At 41.8% G+C, this 20,279-nt stretch overlaps 1 protein-coding gene across 4 annotated transcripts in view; it reads right to left on the bottom strand.

Annotated features, from left to right (window-relative positions):
• grid2 (glutamate receptor, ionotropic, delta 2) overlaps positions 1 to 19,957 on the bottom strand; it is a 468,077-nt gene extending 448,120 nt beyond the window's left edge. For all 4 annotated transcript variants that reach the window (XR_013077212.1, XM_076731585.1, XM_076731586.1 and 1 more), the window contains exon 1: positions 18,893 to 19,957. Coding sequence is in view for 3 of the 4 variants with exons in the window: in XM_076731585.1 (XP_076587700.1) it covers positions 18,893 to 18,980 (88 nt within the window). In the remaining variant the exon portion in view is untranslated. The remainder of the gene's footprint in view (positions 1 to 18,892) is intronic.
• Between the last annotated feature and the right edge of the window lie 322 nt (positions 19,958 to 20,279).

Here is a 20,279-nt window from a genome sequence, read left to right on the forward strand (position 1 = left end):
AAAATTCTAAAAAATTCTCTTCCCAATGTCTACCTAAACAATATGGTCATGGAAGTAGCCACATTGGAACAGCGTTTGGGAGCTGGTTGTAATCTCATGAAAACAATGAGGATGCAAAGTAGGCCCATGTACTACTTTAGTGAGTCTCAGGAAATATGTCTGTGTCTACAGTGAAAAAGAGAAGCAGAGGAGGAGTATATGTGTCAGTAAAGTCCATGCAGTGCAAAGAGCACTTCTGGTGTCAAGGATTACCAGGCTTTGTACCTGCTTTCCCTCCCTGCTCAAACCACATCAAATGGTGCAACGTGCAGCCACATCCTTCTATGGCTGCATCAACCAGTGCATGCACACAGAGGCCCCACTCAAAAACTAACCCACCTGTTTTATGGAAGATGCATTGGCCAGTAAGATTTCCCAGGGAGGAAATTCTGTGGTGGATCTGCTGTGAGTGCAAAAAAAATGGGGGAAAAAAAAAAAAAAAAAAAAAGATTGCACAGGATAAGGGAAGAGGAGATTTGATTGGCCATACCCAATATATTTTTTCTACAGAAATATAATTTACCACAACCTGTGCACTGTCACAGTGGTGTGGCTCATGCACCACTGGCATATGATGCTTGCCTGTCATTTGGTGGACAATCTATCTTCTTCTGTCAAATGTGCCAGCCTACAGCTCCTTTGATGAAACTGCTGCAAAGAGCTGAAGTTCTCCATTTTTCTGGTTAAACCATGACACAATGAACTCTGCATCACTGAGCGTCATTCATTTGCGTCTGTCAGCGTGACAACTTACAACAAAGATGGGTTTCATCGAAAACAGAGAGACAGAAAGAGAGAGGAAGAAGAAACTGGCAGACAGGTGATTCCATTCTCAGTCATGTTTCACTGATCTCAGGTTGACCCGATCAAAGATGCTATCAGACATGCAGACATACTGGAGAAAACAGAGGGGAATACCTGATGCTGTACTTTCTTTCCCTTTTTCTTTGTCTCCTCTTTTATCATCTGTTTCCTTTTGGCTGTGTCTCACTGTTACATCCTTTAGTTAATAAAGAGATGACAGCTAACTTTGGCAGCACATCAATGCTAACATCAATGTGATTGAGGCAAAAGTATGTGTTTGTAGTGTTACCTTTGAGAATGTACACATTGATTGCATTCGAGTATTGAGACATTAAGTCAACTGTTATTGTGCCTGAATTCTTTTCTGAGGAAATGACAAAAATGGTCACTCTGCACACTCTGCATTGACTTGTTGTCGTGGTGGGGGCATAAACACAATATGATTTTCCATATGATTTTAGTCAATCCCTTCACAGGAACCTTGTCTGCTAGAATAAGGTGAATTACTGAATAATACAATAGAAATAATGATAGTTAGGTTATTGTGATCTGCGTGAGCCACCAATACTACCTGGCGTCTGAGCAATTGTCGTTAAATTACAAGGGCACTTTCAAAATGTACAAAAAATGGAAGCAGCATCTATGTCAGACTGAAAATGATTAATCAATCCTGTGCTGCTTTTGCGATCAATAGTCAAGTAAGGCAGATCACGTTGGCTCTCTTCATAGTCATCACACTTGATGCCAATGACAAGCGCCAGCAGCACCTAGCCTGGCTGTTGGCAAAGCAGGTAGCTGACAACGCCTCATCAGGTCCCATTAATGTCCTGCCAAGACAGATGAAGGATGAGACTTACCAGCCTCATGAAATTCCAGTCACTGGCATTGGTGATAGTGATGCTGGTTACATTTACTGAACAGCCTCCGAGGTCAGCTGGGATGACTCTTCACGGAAATATTAAATGTAATAAGAACTCATTTAAACCTAGGATTTTAGATAAATGGAATACAGTTTCGCAGGTTTAAATTTAATAACCTGCACTTTGACTGGTTGTGTGCTAAAATGTAAAATAAAGATGCTTTGGTTTGGTTTGGAAGACAGCCCTTGGCAGATGTCTCTGCTGGACATTTAAATTTAAAAGCTGTATTTGCTTTAAAAACACATTCAAAGCCTGGAGGATGAGCATTTCATTTCACAACTATTTTTTTCTCCTTCCTGTTTGTCCTGGAGGAAGAAAAGCTGCTCTATTGGGCTGACACCTGTTAAAAAAAAACTTTTTTTCCTGTTTAAATCTTGCTTTTGTTGCTTCTTGTCTACTTTCTTGAGGTCTGTACAACATCAATACAACATACTCACTAAAATGTAAAATGTGTGACAACTTATACATGATGCAATTAGGTTAGTTAAAAAAAATCAATGAAGGAAATGCATTATATGTGGAGTTACAGACAAAAAGATTGTAAACAAAAAGTTATTAAATTGTGCTTTGAGGCCATGCAGTGGTGAGATCTATCTGTTAGAGTCTAAGTTGCACTCTTGGTCAAAGAATTATCTGAGAGGATAGAGAGGAGGATGGATTTTTCACATGAAGAATGAATTCACATTTTTTCCCCATCAAAAAAGGTCATGACACCCTCTGGATCTTCTGGAAACCACAATTCTGAAATTAAACTACTAATCCACCCTAGATACAAAATCACAGTCGAGCCAGGAAATGATGATGAAAGTACCCTCTGCAACTGTCAAATTTTTTCAGCACAGCAGGGTGTAGAGCAGGACCTCACAAAAGTTGGCATTATGAGAAAGACGGACTGCTTATCATTGCTATGCTGGGTATTTCCACCCAAGGCAGCTGGCACAGGCAGGAGGCCAGCTTCACCGATATAAGATAGTGGTGCTGAGAGAGCATGTACTCTCCCACTCCTGTCTCACTCAGCCAAAGGCATTCCCCTCAGACTACAGTCACTATCCATTGCATAACAACCAAAAAAAAAAAAAAAGAGTGCACATAAACCAGAAACATCCGACCATATGTCTTAAGGCCACAGCACAAACATGTTGTTGCTTCTTAGAATAAAATGCATGATATGTACTCATTTTTAGCTGTCAAGGACATCTTTTCACCCACTGTGTACTAACTACTAAATCAACAGAATCCTCCCAATACCTGCTGCTGTAAGATGACAAATAGTTATTCTGTAGGACAGCCTCCATATGCAGCTCGAACACACTGGTTCAGTGGGTTTGATGGAGGACGTAGCTTAAACTAACTCGTGTCTTTCATGCTGGCGTGTTGTTACTTCTGAGTTTGCTCAATATCCACAATATTCCATGTTTTACAGCTCATTCCAGTTTTGTAATGAAATTCCCAGATTCTTATAATGCCAACGGACTATCAAAGCCACCACACTGTACCGTTCATACTTTCAAACATTACATGAAAACCCAACAGGACATAACTGCCTGGGCATCTCTTTCAGATTTTTTAAAACCTGAATCGAATAGAGATTCTTGCTTATGTCTCATCTGACTTATACCTTTCCAGTTCTTATATAATACTTCAACTGAACCACAGAGGTTTTGAGATGCAATAACAAAACTGACAAGAAGCATAATGCATATACTTCGATGCACAGAAAAAAAAAATCTAAGGCCAGATAAGAGTAATCTTTCCGCCTGTAGCATAAAGAACAAGTCATTACTACTGTTGACTTGTCATTTTTGTGTCAAGTTCAAACCGCTGCTTCAACATCTCTCTGACAACTTGGAGGAAATGTGAATGAGGGCAAATCAAATAAACCTAATGGGAGCTTTTAAACATTATTTCAAATGAGCAGACTACATAATTAGCTGCTGTTTAGCCACTTCCCACTGGAATGCATAATGCTGGCTCACTTTTCACACTTCATGTAACCTCTTGCTTTGACCGTTTCTCTCTAGTCAGGCTACATTTCAACAGTGCTGTAATGTCTCCCCATAGGAAACTCGGGCCCATTAACCATTACACAATTTTTTTTCCCCTCTGTACTGCTTATGTTCACACACATATGCTCCATTACGTGCACACACGCTGAAACGTACTGTATACATGCACAGACATTCCACCACATACCCAGGCACATTTTCATAATACACTCACAGTATGTTAAGACATGCAAGCGCACACACACACACATTCGAACATACTGTACAGGGCACCGTGCACTGAGGTGACCCTTATAGTACTCGCACATACAGTATGAGAGCATGCACACACGCCTGATTTGGTCTGACTGCACAGTAATGCGCTGGGGTTAGATGGCTGTCCAGTGAGCATAACCCTCGGCAACTACATGGAGATGGAAAAATAAGACTGTCTGTTCTCATATTCTGCTTCTCTTCTGAGCTCCATAGCCAGACAGGACACAGGAGAGGAGTGTCTGTGTGTGTCTGCATGTGTGCACAAACAGCTGACTGCCCTACGTCTACCGCTCCTAGAGTGTACTGTACATCTGATATATTCATAGAAATTTGTTTCATCACTTTATCACATTTGTTTTAAAAGAGGAGACTTACGAGGTGCATGTCATTTCAATCTTCAAGATTAAACATTTCCATGATGCCGTGGTAAGCCTTGATGTGTTGCTCCAGTATATATTTGTATTATCTTGATGTTACACTAAACCAGGACATACTTCCTTGACATAATGTAGTAATCCACCTGAAGCCCTCTCACATGCATGGAGTTAGTATGTGAACATGAGCAATAATTTCATGGCTCTGTTGTGTGAATTCCACTTTAAAGTTGAATGCTGACTTTGGACTCTTGCTGCCATGGAGCCACAATACATACTAATCCACTCTTGCTCTCCCTCTCACCACTAAACCTTTCCTGAATTACAGCATTGTCCTATTGTGCATGTCCTGTTCTAAGCTCTGCTAACTCCCATAAATGTATGAGTATGTGTGTGTGTGTGTGCACGCGCAATATAGTTTTTGGAGAGTGACAGATAGACGATTTGGGACTGGAACATAAATCAGAGTGACCTTTCCTTACAAGCATTTATATGCATACACAGGAAACGCCCACTCATACTCTCTCCTGCACACGCGCACACACAGGTCACCGGAAATCAGTGGAATTAATAGGACCAAAAACAACAATATCCTGACGATTAGAGCTGGGACCTTCAGACTAAAGAGGATTTGCAGCTTAACTTTTTAAGATTTAGCTACAAGACTTATGCTCAGGACCACAGTGTAATTGAATAAGACATTTGCATAAGGATTACCAGTACCCAGTTCTAATTCTTTTTATTTAATACCGCAAAGAGATATTTTCAGTCAAGTGAATAATGGTTATAAATAACAAAGGTAAAGCACACACACTCTCTCTCCCTCTCACTGCAATGTGCATTGAAGGGTGAAGAGAGTAAGCAAAATAGATTCCCAATTGCACTCACATGAACATTGCCTTATGGCTTACATTATGGTGTCCGAAATGCACTACTGGTGATGATTTCACTCGGTGCATGTAGTGTAAACATTTCATGGGTCCCACCTCTTCTTAAAACAAGACAACACATCGCCTTGAGTGCACAGCTTTCACAGTCATAAAGCAAAGGCTGCACAACAGCGTCCTATAACTTCTCATTTTATTGAGACTATCTGCATGAACAAGGATGACCTGGAGGCTCAGGAGACAGACACATGGGGAAAATAAAAGGCGCAGCACAAATAATTATATGCATCTGTATTAGTTAAGCATAGATTTGAGGAAAACATGAGGCACAAAAACTGACCTACTATACATGCATGTATACCTTTCTTTCACGATTGTACTTTATTTCATTAAAAAAACCTTTTGCTTCCTGATACAATGTGTGTTTTTACATCGTTATTATTCTGGAGCTGCATCTCCCTGGTGTGGCTTTGTAGGACACTTGAATAAATCTGAGCAGTTGTTAACATTATTAGTTGCACCTGGGCTGCTATTATAAGTCAAAATGTCTGCCACAAAAAGATCTACTGAGATCTGTATCAGCACAAACATGTGCGAGCAAGTGAGCAGACCTGCACATTTCAAAACAAAATGGGAATGATGAGGGTGGCAACAATTATATATCATTACTAATTATTTCCATATCAGTGTATTACCACTGAAGTTATCACTAGCAGATAATTTAGTTCACCGATCAGTCAGGCAACTATAAAACTTAATTTCTGATAAGATTTTGCATCTCTCATGACAAAACCTGCAGACAGCAAGCGAATATGAAGACTGGGGAAAAGGTGGTGTGTCAGTACTGAAAAATAAATTCAGTAAACAGTTAAGGAAAATCAAAAAACATCAGTATTTACTCCTTATTGACTCAAAGACAGCTGTCCCAAATGAAGACAGACAGGCAGAAAGTGAAATGAGATTGCAAGTTAAAGCAGTTTAATTGACAGATAAAAGCAGGAGAGAAAAGAATCCAATGAGTCTAAGCCACTCATTCTGTGCACATTATTTTCCAAGTTCTAGTCTATTGTACTAAGTAGAGACCAAAATCTCTCTTTGTACCATATGCCTCTGATTTAAGGAGCACAAGTCCAACTTTTTACGTCTTACAGCTGAACTCATACTTAAACTCACAAATTGAGTATTGCCAATGACATCACTTTACTCTTGGTGTTTGAGATTTACATAATACACAACACAGAGTGAGGTTGTCAAAAGAAGCGATACAAGATACTTATTCAAAACCACATGTTTAAAAACAATAAAATCTTTGTTACTGATGCATTTGGTAGTTTCAAAAAGTACTGAAGCTTAAGAAAATAAACAGATCTACAATCAGATTTTCAGCTAAAAGCGGCACAGATGAAACAACAGGGAAGAAAATCAACTGGTCCTTAACCATTACTATTGATATTATTATACATGTGTTGGTCTGTGTTCAGCGACTGTTTCTGTACCAGCATTGTGTACAGGTTTTTCGTTAAAAAAAGAAAAAAAAAAAACATTTGTGTGCCTAAACTTTTCTTTTTGCCGGGGCATCGAAAGAGATATCCAAGTTCAAATTTCTGGTACTGTGACAACATTAATAGAGAGACTGGCAGGAGGCAATTACTCTGACTCCACTTGCAGAACAGACTTTCCTTCTCTTACTGTATAAATGAGTGCAGCTATGAAACTTTCTGTCAGAGAGATCCAACACAATGTATGAAGCTGATCGCAAGTAGAACAAGCTTCAGATATTCACAGAGAACAAAAACAAAAGGCTGAAAAAGAATGCACAAAAGAGGAGTGGAATATAAGCTTGAAGAGAAAACAAGAGGCATGAATTTTCTTTTGATTGTAGGTCAGGAGATGGTTAAAGAGCTTGGAGTGAAGACTGGGCATGTGGACAGCAGTGGCGTGCAGAGGAGAGAGGCTGAGACAGTGGAGTAAAGGAAAAACGTGAAAAGCAAAGGGGGGTGGGAGAATGAGAGCCCAGAGGGCTGTCCACAGCCAGACAGGTTCTAATGATGCTGTCTCAATAACAGATTCCATTCCAAGGAGTACTGGTTGCATTCAAGCGTACTTCGAAATAAGACATGTCTTTAGGGGTTCCTGGTTTGGAATCATGAGGTAGATGTCTCTGTGTGATACAGAACAATATCATGAAAATGTATTGGATTTAGATATTTTTAGAGAGGCAATTTGTAGAACAGCACATAGAACAGGTAGGTAGACACAAGAACAACATAAAAACAAACAGCAACAGCAAATAATCACACACTACTTCAGCATCCAGAATACATAAATATCCAAACTGCACCCTCGACCCCACCCCATGCTAAAACTGTGAATAAATTAGCTTAAATTTCATCCTTCCCATATGCTAATAGGGCTAATAGACCTTCACAGTCACCCTAGTTTGGTTCAGGTGGTATAAATCCGTCTGCTGCAACACTATGATTTTTTTCACTTGACAGGTTTTAATGTCACATGGTTTAAACGAGAATGTAAATGTCTTTAGACTCATGGGATACATTGAGCATGTACCTTTAACAATGACTGTTCTAGTTTCAGGGCCATCAATCATACAATTCTAAACACCAGACATATTCTATGGTGGAAAACACACAGTAATGACAAAGACTCCGGGCAACACTTTCACTCACTGTTTGTTAAGGATCAAGACAAACCACACACAAAGAAAACAGCAAAACATTCTCCTAGACCCACCAGCACCTAACGTTTGACCCTTTTAATCTGGCTACTGTAACTACTACACTGACTGTGTAATCAGCAAAAAAATGCAGCCATAATCAATATGCTAGCCTCCTTGCCACCAATCCCGATGGAATTTACTGCTGTAAATAACAATGAAGCTTTTACTCGACCTGCTTGAGGATACAAATTTGTAAGCTATTATAAAGCTGTGAATTATGTCACATTGGGGGCAGGTGAACGACAAGCACTTGTGGATTTATTAATAGCTATACACAAGAGCTATACATCCACTCAGCATAACACATCCTGCACATTTTATAACAATACCTGTTGTAAAAAGCTGTTGTATGCTAATGTCTGTATTGTGTTTTTTAAGGATGATTAGCTGTAAATCACACTTTTGAGACATGCCACGGTACAAAGAAGGAACAGTATAAAACAAACAAGCATATATCTAGAATGGGATCTGCAGTAACACAGTTAGACTTATATCAATTCTTATCATGCAGTGTTTGAATGTCCAACACAGCCAATTCAGGCCCCCTACTGTTACTGTCTGTCAAACATATTTATTATAGCTAATGTTGTTTGCTCTGCATGTACTGTCTGCGTAAATCATTTCACAGTATAAGCTTTTTAGCCTCAGGATCTGTGTTGTTGCAATCTACTGCATGCTGCTCTGCATGGATGCACAGAGAAGTAATTTGAGTGTAGTAAACATGTGGCGCAATATGTAGTTCATTCACCAGGAGTGTACATGTTGAGCTTTTATAGGTGGACAAAACTGTGAAATAAATAAAAAGGGTACACTATATTCATTTGTACTATATTTGTAGTGTATGCTATTACATCAGTGGAGTTTTGGACCACAAGCAGGGCCCCTGGAGCGATGAATAAAAAAGCAGGTATCATCTGTTTTCCCACATAATGCGCATGTGCACAAGTACACGCATGCACATTATGTGCCTATGGGCGGAGTGATTTGTGGTTTATGTGCACATTCCATATGTTTGATGGTACTTAACTCAGTGCAACCGAAACAACGTTTACAATAAAAAAAAATAGAAAATTCAGAGTAACTTTTCCATTATACCCATGTCTCTATGTAAGATGTCTGCTCTTATGAACAAGACATACTCCCATGCATTCAGCTTGCTCAACAACTAACATCATTCTGATCAGAGAAGAGCATGTTTACCCATACACACACACATTTAGCCTACAGTACATTTCTTGCTCTCAAATCTCCAGATTCATTTTCACTTCAGAAGTGCTGAAGGCAACAAAAACAAGTGTGAATGTGTTTCAGATATCCAGTTACACTTTGGCTGCAGTGGGTCACTGAATGAGGGCCACAGCTACAGAGGGGGGCTGCGGTCTGGGATTCAGGTCATTCCAGCCATGACTAGCTCACAATTGGATTAGTTGAATCTGATGCGCAGTACAACACATTGCATTAACAGGACAGAAAGAGGCTGTGCATAATGTAGCATCTATTAAGCTCTCACCTTCTCTCTAATTTCTGATCTTAGACGTTGAACCACAATTTATTCAGGTTAGCATTAGTGACTAACCATGGCGATCTAATATTGCAGGCATGATAAACAGTGGTAGCCTTTAATTATTAAAATGGCCAAGAACAAAAGTGGTCAGTTCCTCCGTTTCTGCACACTGAGGAGAGAATTTTCAAAATCCAAAAATGCAAACCATATGCAAATGCATGCTCCGACTGATCTCTCCCACTCGTTGTGTTGATTTTCTCTTTCAGACTCTAAAGGAAGACTAGATTGAAAGCTACAATCCAGATGGGCACATGCAGGCAGCTTTGTGACGTGTTGCCAAGTGTGTCAGACAAACAAACAAACAGCACATTACGATTCCACGACAGTGATTATCAAAGTGTTTAACACCTCTCAGTTCTGATGCATGTTTCTGTAATCACTGACAGCATATTAAACATCAAGGGGGAGGTAGAGACAAAAGAGAGAGTGATGGAGGGAGGGAGAACAGGGAAGGTGGAGCAGAATATAAGAGGGGATGCAGTACAGGTACAGAGAAAAGAACTAAAGAAAGACTGAGGCAGAGGTAAAAGCCAAAGAACAGACAATAAAAGAGAAAATGGACCAGCTGAGGGGAGGAAGATGAGAGAGAATGAATAAGACAGTTTAAGTGAGACTGTAAAAGAGTGAAAAAATACAATAAAATAAAAGGGTGAAGCGGAAAATGCTGAAGAAGAGTGAACCAGTAAAAGCATCTACCAGCATGGTGGAAATTCACTTGATATTGTAATGGGAAGAAATGAAATGACCAATACTCAACAGGCACAGGAGCACATGCACACATGAAGATAGACAGATTGAAGATAGACTGACTTCGAACTACAACAGTAATTTCTTCAAACTACTTACATTATCGCTATGCTCTGATCCTGTGTGTTTGTAGTCCTTCATATAGCAGGTGGTTTGCCTCAGCTGTGTTTTCCCACAAGTGCTGCAGTGGCTAAATACAGTGTTTACTCAGGGAAGCTGCAGGCATAATATTTGACATTTGCTATTTTTCTAACACTGATGTTTTGGATTCTCCATATTATGTCAACAGTACAAATTATTACAAGAAGACCATAAGTCCGACCTTTGTCAAAAGAATGTAAATGCTTCAAAACAGGATAATTCTAAACTTACACAAAAAAAAGAGGAGGTTTTGCCCAAGATGTCAACATGAGTACAAGTGGATTACATTTCAGTTTCAACTGAGGTGCAGCAATTCAACTACTACGTGTGTATTTATTTATTTATTATGCACGCACTCATATTTGAAAGGCTGTCACAATGCAGACAACAAAGTTCACAGCCCACCAGCTATATGCTTTACGGTCCAGCAAATAATTTACAAATGAATAAAAAAAGAAAAACTATAAAAGGCAATGTTCCTTGGATTTAAAAGTGTTGTATGTATGTGCATATTGTTTTGTGAGCATTTCTTGTGTGTACCTTTGTGTGTAAGCGCACATGCTACAGTTTATGTGCATGTGTGCACATAGTGGAACAAACGCGCCAATGCCATGCCTTCTGTGTTTTATAGTGCTATGAAAAGCAGCCTGCCCATGATCGGTTGTAGAGGAAATAATTCATAGGAGAGAAAGGCACTGCCAGCAAATAAAGCTGGCACTCACATACACACACATGAATGAAGACACATAAGTACACACCCACCCACATAAGCTGGCGAGTGCCCATACAGAATGCAGTCCGGAGATGTGCTCACAAACGAGCACTTTGAGCTGCATGCAAGTTCTGGCAGTATGACACTGCTTAATGTATGAACATGCTTACACACATGCATGCCTAAGACGCTCACACAAATATAGTGTACACACAAAAACATGTTTTCTACACATTCAGGGCACCCTCTGCCCCAGTGAGACACAGCGCAGATTGCTGGAAGACTAAAACAGCATTTGTGTCGGCAGAGATGGTGAACAAGACCGTGAAAAGGAAAGAGAGCGAGGGAGGAGAGGGCAGCTGTAAATATTCACTCAACTGCAAGAATGTAGGAAGTACAGATAGGATGAACACCATACAAGGACACTTACACCCCCATACAGTATATATGTGCAAAAAGCACAAGCCATAGAAATGTACAGTGCTCAGTCCATGCCAAGAAAATTCTACTTTCCATTGAAGTTTCTCTCATCATTAGCATGATTATATACTGTAGACCTAATGCACACCAAGCATTCTTCCCAAAAAGACTCTCAGCATACAAATGGTACTACTCAAGATTTTTCATCTGAATAAAAGTTGCCAAATGGTATGATTACTGTTGTATGTTGTATGAAGAGCAACCTTCCAGCCACCGCACAGCCTATACAACAGCTAGCTCTTCTGTGCTCAAAAAAAAAAAAAAAAGACAAGCACCAGAAAATGTCAACATGTCTTAATTTAAAACACAACATACAGAGCCAGAGCAAAAGCGTACCTTTACATTTTTAGTATTTTGGATGAGTGTGTTTGTTTGTGTGTGTGGTCTTTAAGCTTCTGTGCTCATAGAAAGTTCAACTCAATCTCCTCAAAAAGAAAACTGACACTTGTTTTTGTGAACAAAAGTTCTTGTCCTCCGATGACATTCAGCATGTGTGACTTTGCGTGTGGCGACTGGATAAACACAAACGAACAATACAATCATCCGGGAACATGGGCCTGTGTTGTACAAGTTCTTCCCACGCCATCTGGTCTGTTCTACCTGGATCACTGACTGCTGCGGTGAGATGAAGCACCTTCGGCAGGGGCTGCACTGTCTCTCCTCACCTACATCTGCAGTCAACCTCAGACAAGCAATCATACTTCTTCTCACAGATACCTGTCAGTCCATCTCAACCTCAGAAATACACGCACATATATTCTCTCTTTCCCCGTGTCTCTGTGGCCTGGTTAAGGGTTCTGCCTCAGTGACCAGGTACAGACGTCAGAGAGCTGCTGTCTGTCTCTTTCCTTCACAAGAGGATGCACAACAGTCTCAAGTATCACACAAACATACACACAGCAGATGCACAGTTTGCGCGTCTGCAAACCATATTCACACACACACACACACACATAAAACTCCAGTGTTCATCAACACAGGTGAGGTGCTAAATCTTCCCAGTCAAAGAAAGCACGGACCAGCACATCTGTCAACACTCATAGATACATAACTCAAAATATGTGAAGCATTTAGTACGCACTGCCTAACCCCCACCGTTCTGGCTCGGTGCGTAACCGCAGATTAAAATACATGTGCACGCGCACACACAAACAGAAGCTGAGAGTTCAAAAGAGGAAGCAATGTTGACAGCTGTGAAACTCGTAGACAAAACCAGGCAGGAACAGCCAGTCACACACACTGAGATGTTTAGAAATCCTTCTCCATGGAAAAGACTAGAATAGCATTAGAGTGAAAGAAAAACCAGGCCATGCCAGGACAAATCTCCCTCTCTGTCTCTCACCCCCTTATTTCCTCACCCCACAAACAATGGAAACCTCTCATTCGCTCTTTCAACTCTTTCCATCTAAATGACAGAAATCCTCCTCTTTCAATCACCACCGTTTAGGGACAGAGCCCCACACACACACCCATGCATACACTGCATAGATCCAATAATCTATGGCTGATCCCTTCCTCATCACCTTAACTGAACTGGGTGTTCCAAAGGATAACACAACTTTTCCTCCCTCTGTCCCCTTTCATCTAAACGATGTTGGTCTCCAATAGTTGTCCACAGCAGGACACTGAGAACTGTACTGTGGACACTACTGTGGCTACGACCCAACATATTTCAGACACACAAACTGTACATGAATAAGGGAAATTTTCATTTAAATGTTCCTAAAAATGAATTACTGTTCTAATTTTGTGTATCATTAGTGATGTGGTCCACGCACCACTTGTTTAATGTGCATCCAAAGAGTGAAACAATGTTTTGCAGCTCTAAAAACGCCTGCAGTTTGGAATCTGACTGTGAAATGCCTCAAATCTGTGTCGTGTAGCTGTCATTTGTGTTACCACAGACATTGTGGGTCGAAACATGAATGCTAAGCAACAGCACTAGAGAGCTGGAGCTGTAATAAATGGATCTCAGTGGACCTCAGTAATTAGTCTGATGTCACACTCAGCCCAATTCTGCGACCACACATGCTGGTTTTTGGTAGTCAAATCTTGATGAACTGAGTAATACAACACAAAAAACAACAAGTAATAACATAAACACACATATGCACCACTGTCCTCTTTTCTGCAGAGCATCGAGCATTAAATGCCCTTAATGAAGTGTCTAATGAGACTTAACACAGGCTGATAGACCTCCAGAATCTGATTTTCTCAGTTTTCTCCCACACTCTCCCACTCTCTGTATTCCTACATTGTCACATCAAGAAAGTACTGTAGTTAAGAAGTGTTGCACAGGTGCTTTTAAAAATGAGATGACAGTAATGGATGTCATGTATCAATGATTCCACAAAATTCTGGGACAGAAATTATTCAGCAAATAAGGCCCTTCCAAAATGATAAAACTCAGCAATAACTGACTTTCACGTGAAGCTTTCTCAAATGCATCTACTCATACAGTGTCCTGTTCAAGGTGTACTGCAATAATAAATGGGACCAAATCAGTCTTGTACAATGCCTGCAGGTGTAACAGAGTCGATAGAGCCTATGGGCACATCAGAAGATTGCATTTTGGGAATGACAAAGCATGACATGACACAAATCATGTCCTCCATTAGTAGCACACAAATCGTAGTACACAAGTAGTACACAAATCATCTCCTCCATTAGTAGCTGAACAATTGCATCACCTTAAAAGCGGCTGTGGGGGACCGCTTCCAAGGAAAAAAATGTTCCACTTTTCTCTTCGGCCCAGTGTTCTTTCTTTCATTTTCTACTTTGCTGTGATGTACCCTGGCGCAATTAGAAGAGACATAGACCATAACCATATCAGGATCTGTAATATGTGGCTATATTCGATCAAGACATCATGTCACATGCAGCCATCTTATATTTGTTTAAATTTTCTATACCCTTGGTATTTGAAATATGTGAACAACTACAAATGGTATGAATCTGTAGGCTCAGACCAAGCATTAAATCTCTTAAGTACAGCAAGGACAAATCTAATATACTGTATCGGAATTGTGCGTTGATGTGCTTGAGAGTGAGTGAGAAGTGTGCAGTACACAATATACGATTTGAGCAAGGGTGAACCAGGCTCACTTGCTGGCTTTTTCCCCTCATCCGTGATGCATGGTGAGCCAGTGGATGCACTCTGACACACTGCGTAGCTAAAAACCAGTGCGGCTCCCAAGTGAGGACTTAATCTGGCTGCATAAATCACAGTGACTTTCTGAGTGTAACTAATCAAGAACACACACAACCACACATACTTCCACACTATATCTCTCTGCATGTCTCTCTCTCAGACTGTCTCTCTCTCACACACACGTGCAGCATCCATACGAAATACGAACCCCCCTCATAAAGCAGAGGGCTATTGCCATGCAGCACACGATGCGGTGAGGGCCAAGAGGCAAACGGACTCCCCCCTTCCTTCTGCATGCTGATCATTAGAGAGAGGGAGAGAGACAGAGAAAGAGAGAGTGAGAGGAAGACGGGCGAGGCAGTGGTGCCAGCTCGCCAGCAGCTCAATCAAATTTAATGCCTGGACAGTGCAAGATGAAAATGTCTGCCGGTCAGTGCCGTTAATATCCCCGAACTCTGTGATAGGATGACACAGGTTTGCAGTATAGATAGCTAAAAAGGGTGGATGATGACAACACAAAGTCTAGCTTCTCCCCCTTTGTTCCCCCTGGTTTCTCTCTGCCTTTTACTTTCTGTCTTCCATCTTTTCTCCCTTTGATATATATCTCTCTTTGCCTGTCTCTCTCTCTCTCTCTCTTTCCATCTTTAGCAGCAACAAAGGGATTAAAGAGGGATTACGTCTGACATGTCAATGTGATGCGCCTGCTGGGTATAGTACTTTTTTTTTTCTTTCTCATGCAGTCTAAGTCAATATGATCTGCACACACACATGCACACACAGACAGGTCAGCATTGTCTGTGTTGGAGAGAAGATGGATGAAAATTATCTCCACTTGTAAAATGCTGAATTCTGACGTGCAGAAACTACTGAATTGCTATTGTGGTTCCTACTTCCTTGAAACAATACCACCTTCTGTGAGAAAACAATGACACCAAATCATAATATGCTTTCCTATACTTGTTTCCACTGTATCCACACCATGGTTTATCTCCTGTTTCCAAGGTCTGCTGAAGAAGTGAGGATAAGGGGAATGAGTGTGAAAGAGAGGCAGAATGTAAAAAGAGAAGTACTGTTTTTGGGTGATAACCTTTTGTTGCGATTCAAAGTACTTGTGGATAGCAGGGAAATGAACTATTGATTAGATTTAAGGTGAGGGGAGGACCCAATGACTGAAATCCCACCAACCAACCAAACCCCCACACTGATCCTTTGTCCTCGAACACACTCAAACGCACTTGCATGCATGCAAGCAACCCATTACACATTGCTTAAATGGAGTTGTAACTAACCAAGAACACAGTCAGCCAACCAATAAACTACCCACAGCATTCACTGTCTGCTCTACTAATTGGAAACCACTCACTGGCTGGGTTTCCACTACAGGGTCAAGGAGGAATAGCTGGCTTTTCTCATTATCCCTGTCACTAAATTTACTCTTCAAACATATACCTGGGATTTGTATGGATTATGTTGCAAACTGGATGTGATTTGAGAGCCTACACTTCTGTAAATCCCATGTTTGTAGAGCCTTATTTTTACCTACTGACTGTGCTAATACAGTGCAGACTATATATCTCTTCATCTTTACTATTCACTTTGTATATAAATACTGTATAGACAGACAGAAACACACAAACACTGAATAATATCAAAGGGCTGTGTCTATTTATGTGTTCTATTGAGTATACAGTCTGTATATGTAGTACTTTTGGGCGCTAATGAATTGCTTACAGTTATACTGCAGACTTACAGCAGAGCTTAATATAAACATATAAATAGGTATTGTTATTTCTAGCTTTGTCTGTAATGAATGTGATTCTGTGCTGGCCAGGATCAACAGTCAGGAATCATTTTAAAAAAACAAACAAATTCATGTTTTCAGAAAGGTTCAGGGGCTATTACTCAATGAGAAGAACCAAGCTTCCACATAAATATGCCAGGACAGCAGACACCTCAAGTAAATTTACATGTTATTGGTCAACCTCCTGCCGAGAACCTGAAGCCTCTGAGACTCCATGTGTGAAAAGTACAACATAGTCCCTGTTGGCTTATATAGAGAATAGAACCCAGTCAGTGTACATATAGAGAACCTTGACCCAGTTTCAGTAGCAGGTGCCTCAGTGCAGATAGCCCACATAGTTGAAGAGCCTTGGTAAGCTTAAATGTCTCATAACTAAGCAGTTTTAGTCATCTTGCTGACAATCAAAAAAAACTTAGAGTCAGTGAGCAGGTAAAGTTTGAGTGTCTCGCTGTGAGACACTTGCAGAACATGTGGCTGCTGCTGGGATCAAACCATCCAGTCACAGGGTGATCTGTCGAACCAGTGGATTACACTGCCATCCCCCGTAGCGCTACAACCACAGCTTACAACCCTGCATGGGGAAGGCTTCTGCACCAGTGTGACTTCACTACTCTTCTCCATCAGCACTTTCTTCTGCACTGCACTAACATTTCTGTGCAACCTAATTTGAATATCTTCAAACAAAAACTCATCACAATCGGGAAGCCAGTTAAACTATTCGTTCACAGTGCAGCACCTGCAATGTTTGGTTTCCCCGACAAGAGGTTTCAACCTGGTTTCATTGGCAAACCACTGTTTTTTTCCATTGTCTGCAAATTAGATAATACACATTCACTTTCTACTTGACCTGTGTAAATCTCATCCATTTGGCCATGCTGCTGTTGTAAGTCTGATATGAAGCATCAGCTTGGTCTAGAGCCCAGACAACACCTCAAACTGATCCAGCTCTTGGCAAATTGCGTCCAGGTAGCCACTAGATTGGCCTGGGGTCTGCTCTGTAAATCAGCTGGCCACGGCCTAAATGGATCAAACAGGCCAGTCTTCCCTTCCTGGCAGGCTAATGCAGTGGCTTAGATTGCTGGTTTACAATGCGTGGCATGTGTGTTCGAGTGTGCATGTGTGTGTATGAGTCAGTGTGTGTTTGTTGAAATGTGGATGTGATCTTGGCAATGTGCATAATGCGGTCAAATAACAGTTCAATGTGGACAGGTGCTTATCTTTTTGCAGTGTGTGTGTGTGTGTGTGTGTGTGTGCGTGTGACAGTGTGTGCGTGTGCTTATGTTTGCTCGTCACTCTCACTCATGCACCTAACACTGCTCTCTCTCTGGTCTATCGCCCATTCGAGGCCACCGAGTTGTGCAACGATTATGTGTGCCCACCACCACCTCGCGTCCTCATCTCATCCTGCAAGACACGCTCTCCAGCGTCCTCTCGCTCCCTCTCTCTCCTTCGCTCTCTCTCTCTCTCTCTCTCTCAGCCGGAGCCCAAGGCGCTGCTACACTGCCTGAAAGAATACGCTCCCTGATGTCGAAATCACACTCAACACAACAGTGCCACACTTTGCCGGTGGTGGTGGAAGGCGGAAAAGACGTTGGGACATAAAACGCTTTTTTTTTTTTTCTTGGCACTGCAGTGGCTCACGATGGAAGGTGGCAATGCCATTGTGCTTCAGGAGAATCTATACGTAGAAAATTTGCTACCATCCAGGATAATCCTTCTGCCATGCAGGGAAACATCACGACATCCTAAACCACCTGTTTTTCGCGCATCCTCTGCCCACACAGCTATTGAACATGAAATTCTAGGGAAACGTTGCACTCTGTAAGTGCAGTCTCTTTACGTGGCATGCAATGCTTTTACTGATCAATTCATGTGGCTATAAATAATATCAACCGTCGGGAATTAACGACCGTAAAACAACTGATGCTCAATAATCACCCAACTCAAATGCAAACTTCATTTGTAACGATGTCCATAATGGCGCATAACAGATCTCTAGTTCGTTATCTCTTCAGTAACATAAAGAAGTGTACGTGCCAAAATCCCTGGTGGGGACCCACTTCAAGTATGGCATCGACAACGTGAATGTAATTACCTACATTCATATCAAAGCCCAGTAAATACCACAGAGCGTCAAATAAATCACCAGCAATGTGGTGCTTTCAGCAGCGCAGCGCATATCAAGGCTGAAGCCTCCAATCTGTTTCCTGAGAGACGCACAGAGAGCCTTACTGTGGCCGCAAATTACAAGAGAGAAAAAGCGCAGTAACTCACCGATGTGGATGATTGAATCCGAGAGCGCCGACTTCCACTCCTGGCTCCAAAAAATGGCAACGAGCAGCATAGCCGAGATAACTTTCATGTTGTCCAGAGATATTTCCCCCCAAAACCAGAGAAAACCACAGCTCTCTGAGTGAGAGCGAACAGAGTTAAAATCCCGAGAACCCAAGCTCTTTTTTTAGTCCATCTGTAGGGCGGTCAAGGAAATTCCCTGTAATATCTGCCTTGAGATGTTCCGCTCTTTTCGTTACAGAGTGATGCTTGTCTGTAGAGGAAAATAAGTAGAGATTCCCGGGTAGTCACAGACTGGTACCCTGTTGAAATTCCTCCCAACATTAAATCATATTCTGGACGAGTGGAGAGACGCTGAGCCGCAGAGCAAGCAAACCGCATCCAAACGCCGCCGCGTTAAGGCGAACTGAGGGGCTGGAGGATGTGGCCGCTCATTTAAAGGACTAAATCTTTAACCATTCGATGACGTGAGGGAAAACCTAGTTATCTTGAAAAGCGGGTCCTATTATAATGACCCGCGATTCCCAGCCTTTCAGACCTGGCGACGCAGTTTCCCTCCTGCACCAATCACCAAACCACCAGCAGCAGAAGCAGCAGCCTCAGCGGACCAAGCCAACGGCCAAAACTTCCATTTTCACAGGAAGCTTCTTATTTTCCTTCACTTAGCCCCTCTTTGAATATCACCAACGCCAGAACACACAGATGAACACAGCGACTTTTGATGGAGGGGAAAGCAATGCCAAATGAAGAAAAAGCCTTGTCACATGGCATTACCACGGAGAGGTACCATATTCCGAAATTGTCTCTAGTTTCCCGTAGAGATGAGAGAGACACCGGGATGGAGAGGACTCTTACACATAGAATTAAAGAGAGCTCCTAGGCCACACGTCTGTCCTGCGTCAGGAAGGGGAAAAATGTAGGCTAGGCTATCTGGAGAAAAATTAACCGAGGATGCGCGCAACAACACTCCGCACTCTGAATGCGGGTACTCGCGTCGGCGCCAGCACGCACGGTGGCTGGTGAAGAGGAGGTATGCCGCGTCCGTGTGGGAGAGAGAGAGAGAGAGCGAGAGAGAGAGAGAGAGAGAGAGAGAGGAGGGGCGGGAGGAAACCCAGGAGAGAGAAAAAAGAGAGAGAAAGAGGCAGTAACTATGAGCAGCAGCAGTTGCCAGCCTATGCGCGCATCCACTGTCTGGAATTACCTTGGAGAAAGAGAGAGACAAGATGTGCCCATCAAGGCAGGCGGGGGATGCAGAGGGGCGTCTAACAGAGAGACAGACAGATGAAGAGGGGGGGGTAATCTGCCAGTTTTAGCTCTGCTATGGGCAGTCAGGCAGCCATCGACCCGCTGTCTACCTCTCACCTCAACA

This window comes from Chaetodon auriga, chromosome 5 (assembly GCF_051107435.1).
Source record: "Chaetodon auriga isolate fChaAug3 chromosome 5, fChaAug3.hap1, whole genome shotgun sequence".
NCBI classification, from domain to species: domain Eukaryota; kingdom Metazoa; phylum Chordata; class Actinopteri; order Chaetodontiformes; family Chaetodontidae; genus Chaetodon; species Chaetodon auriga.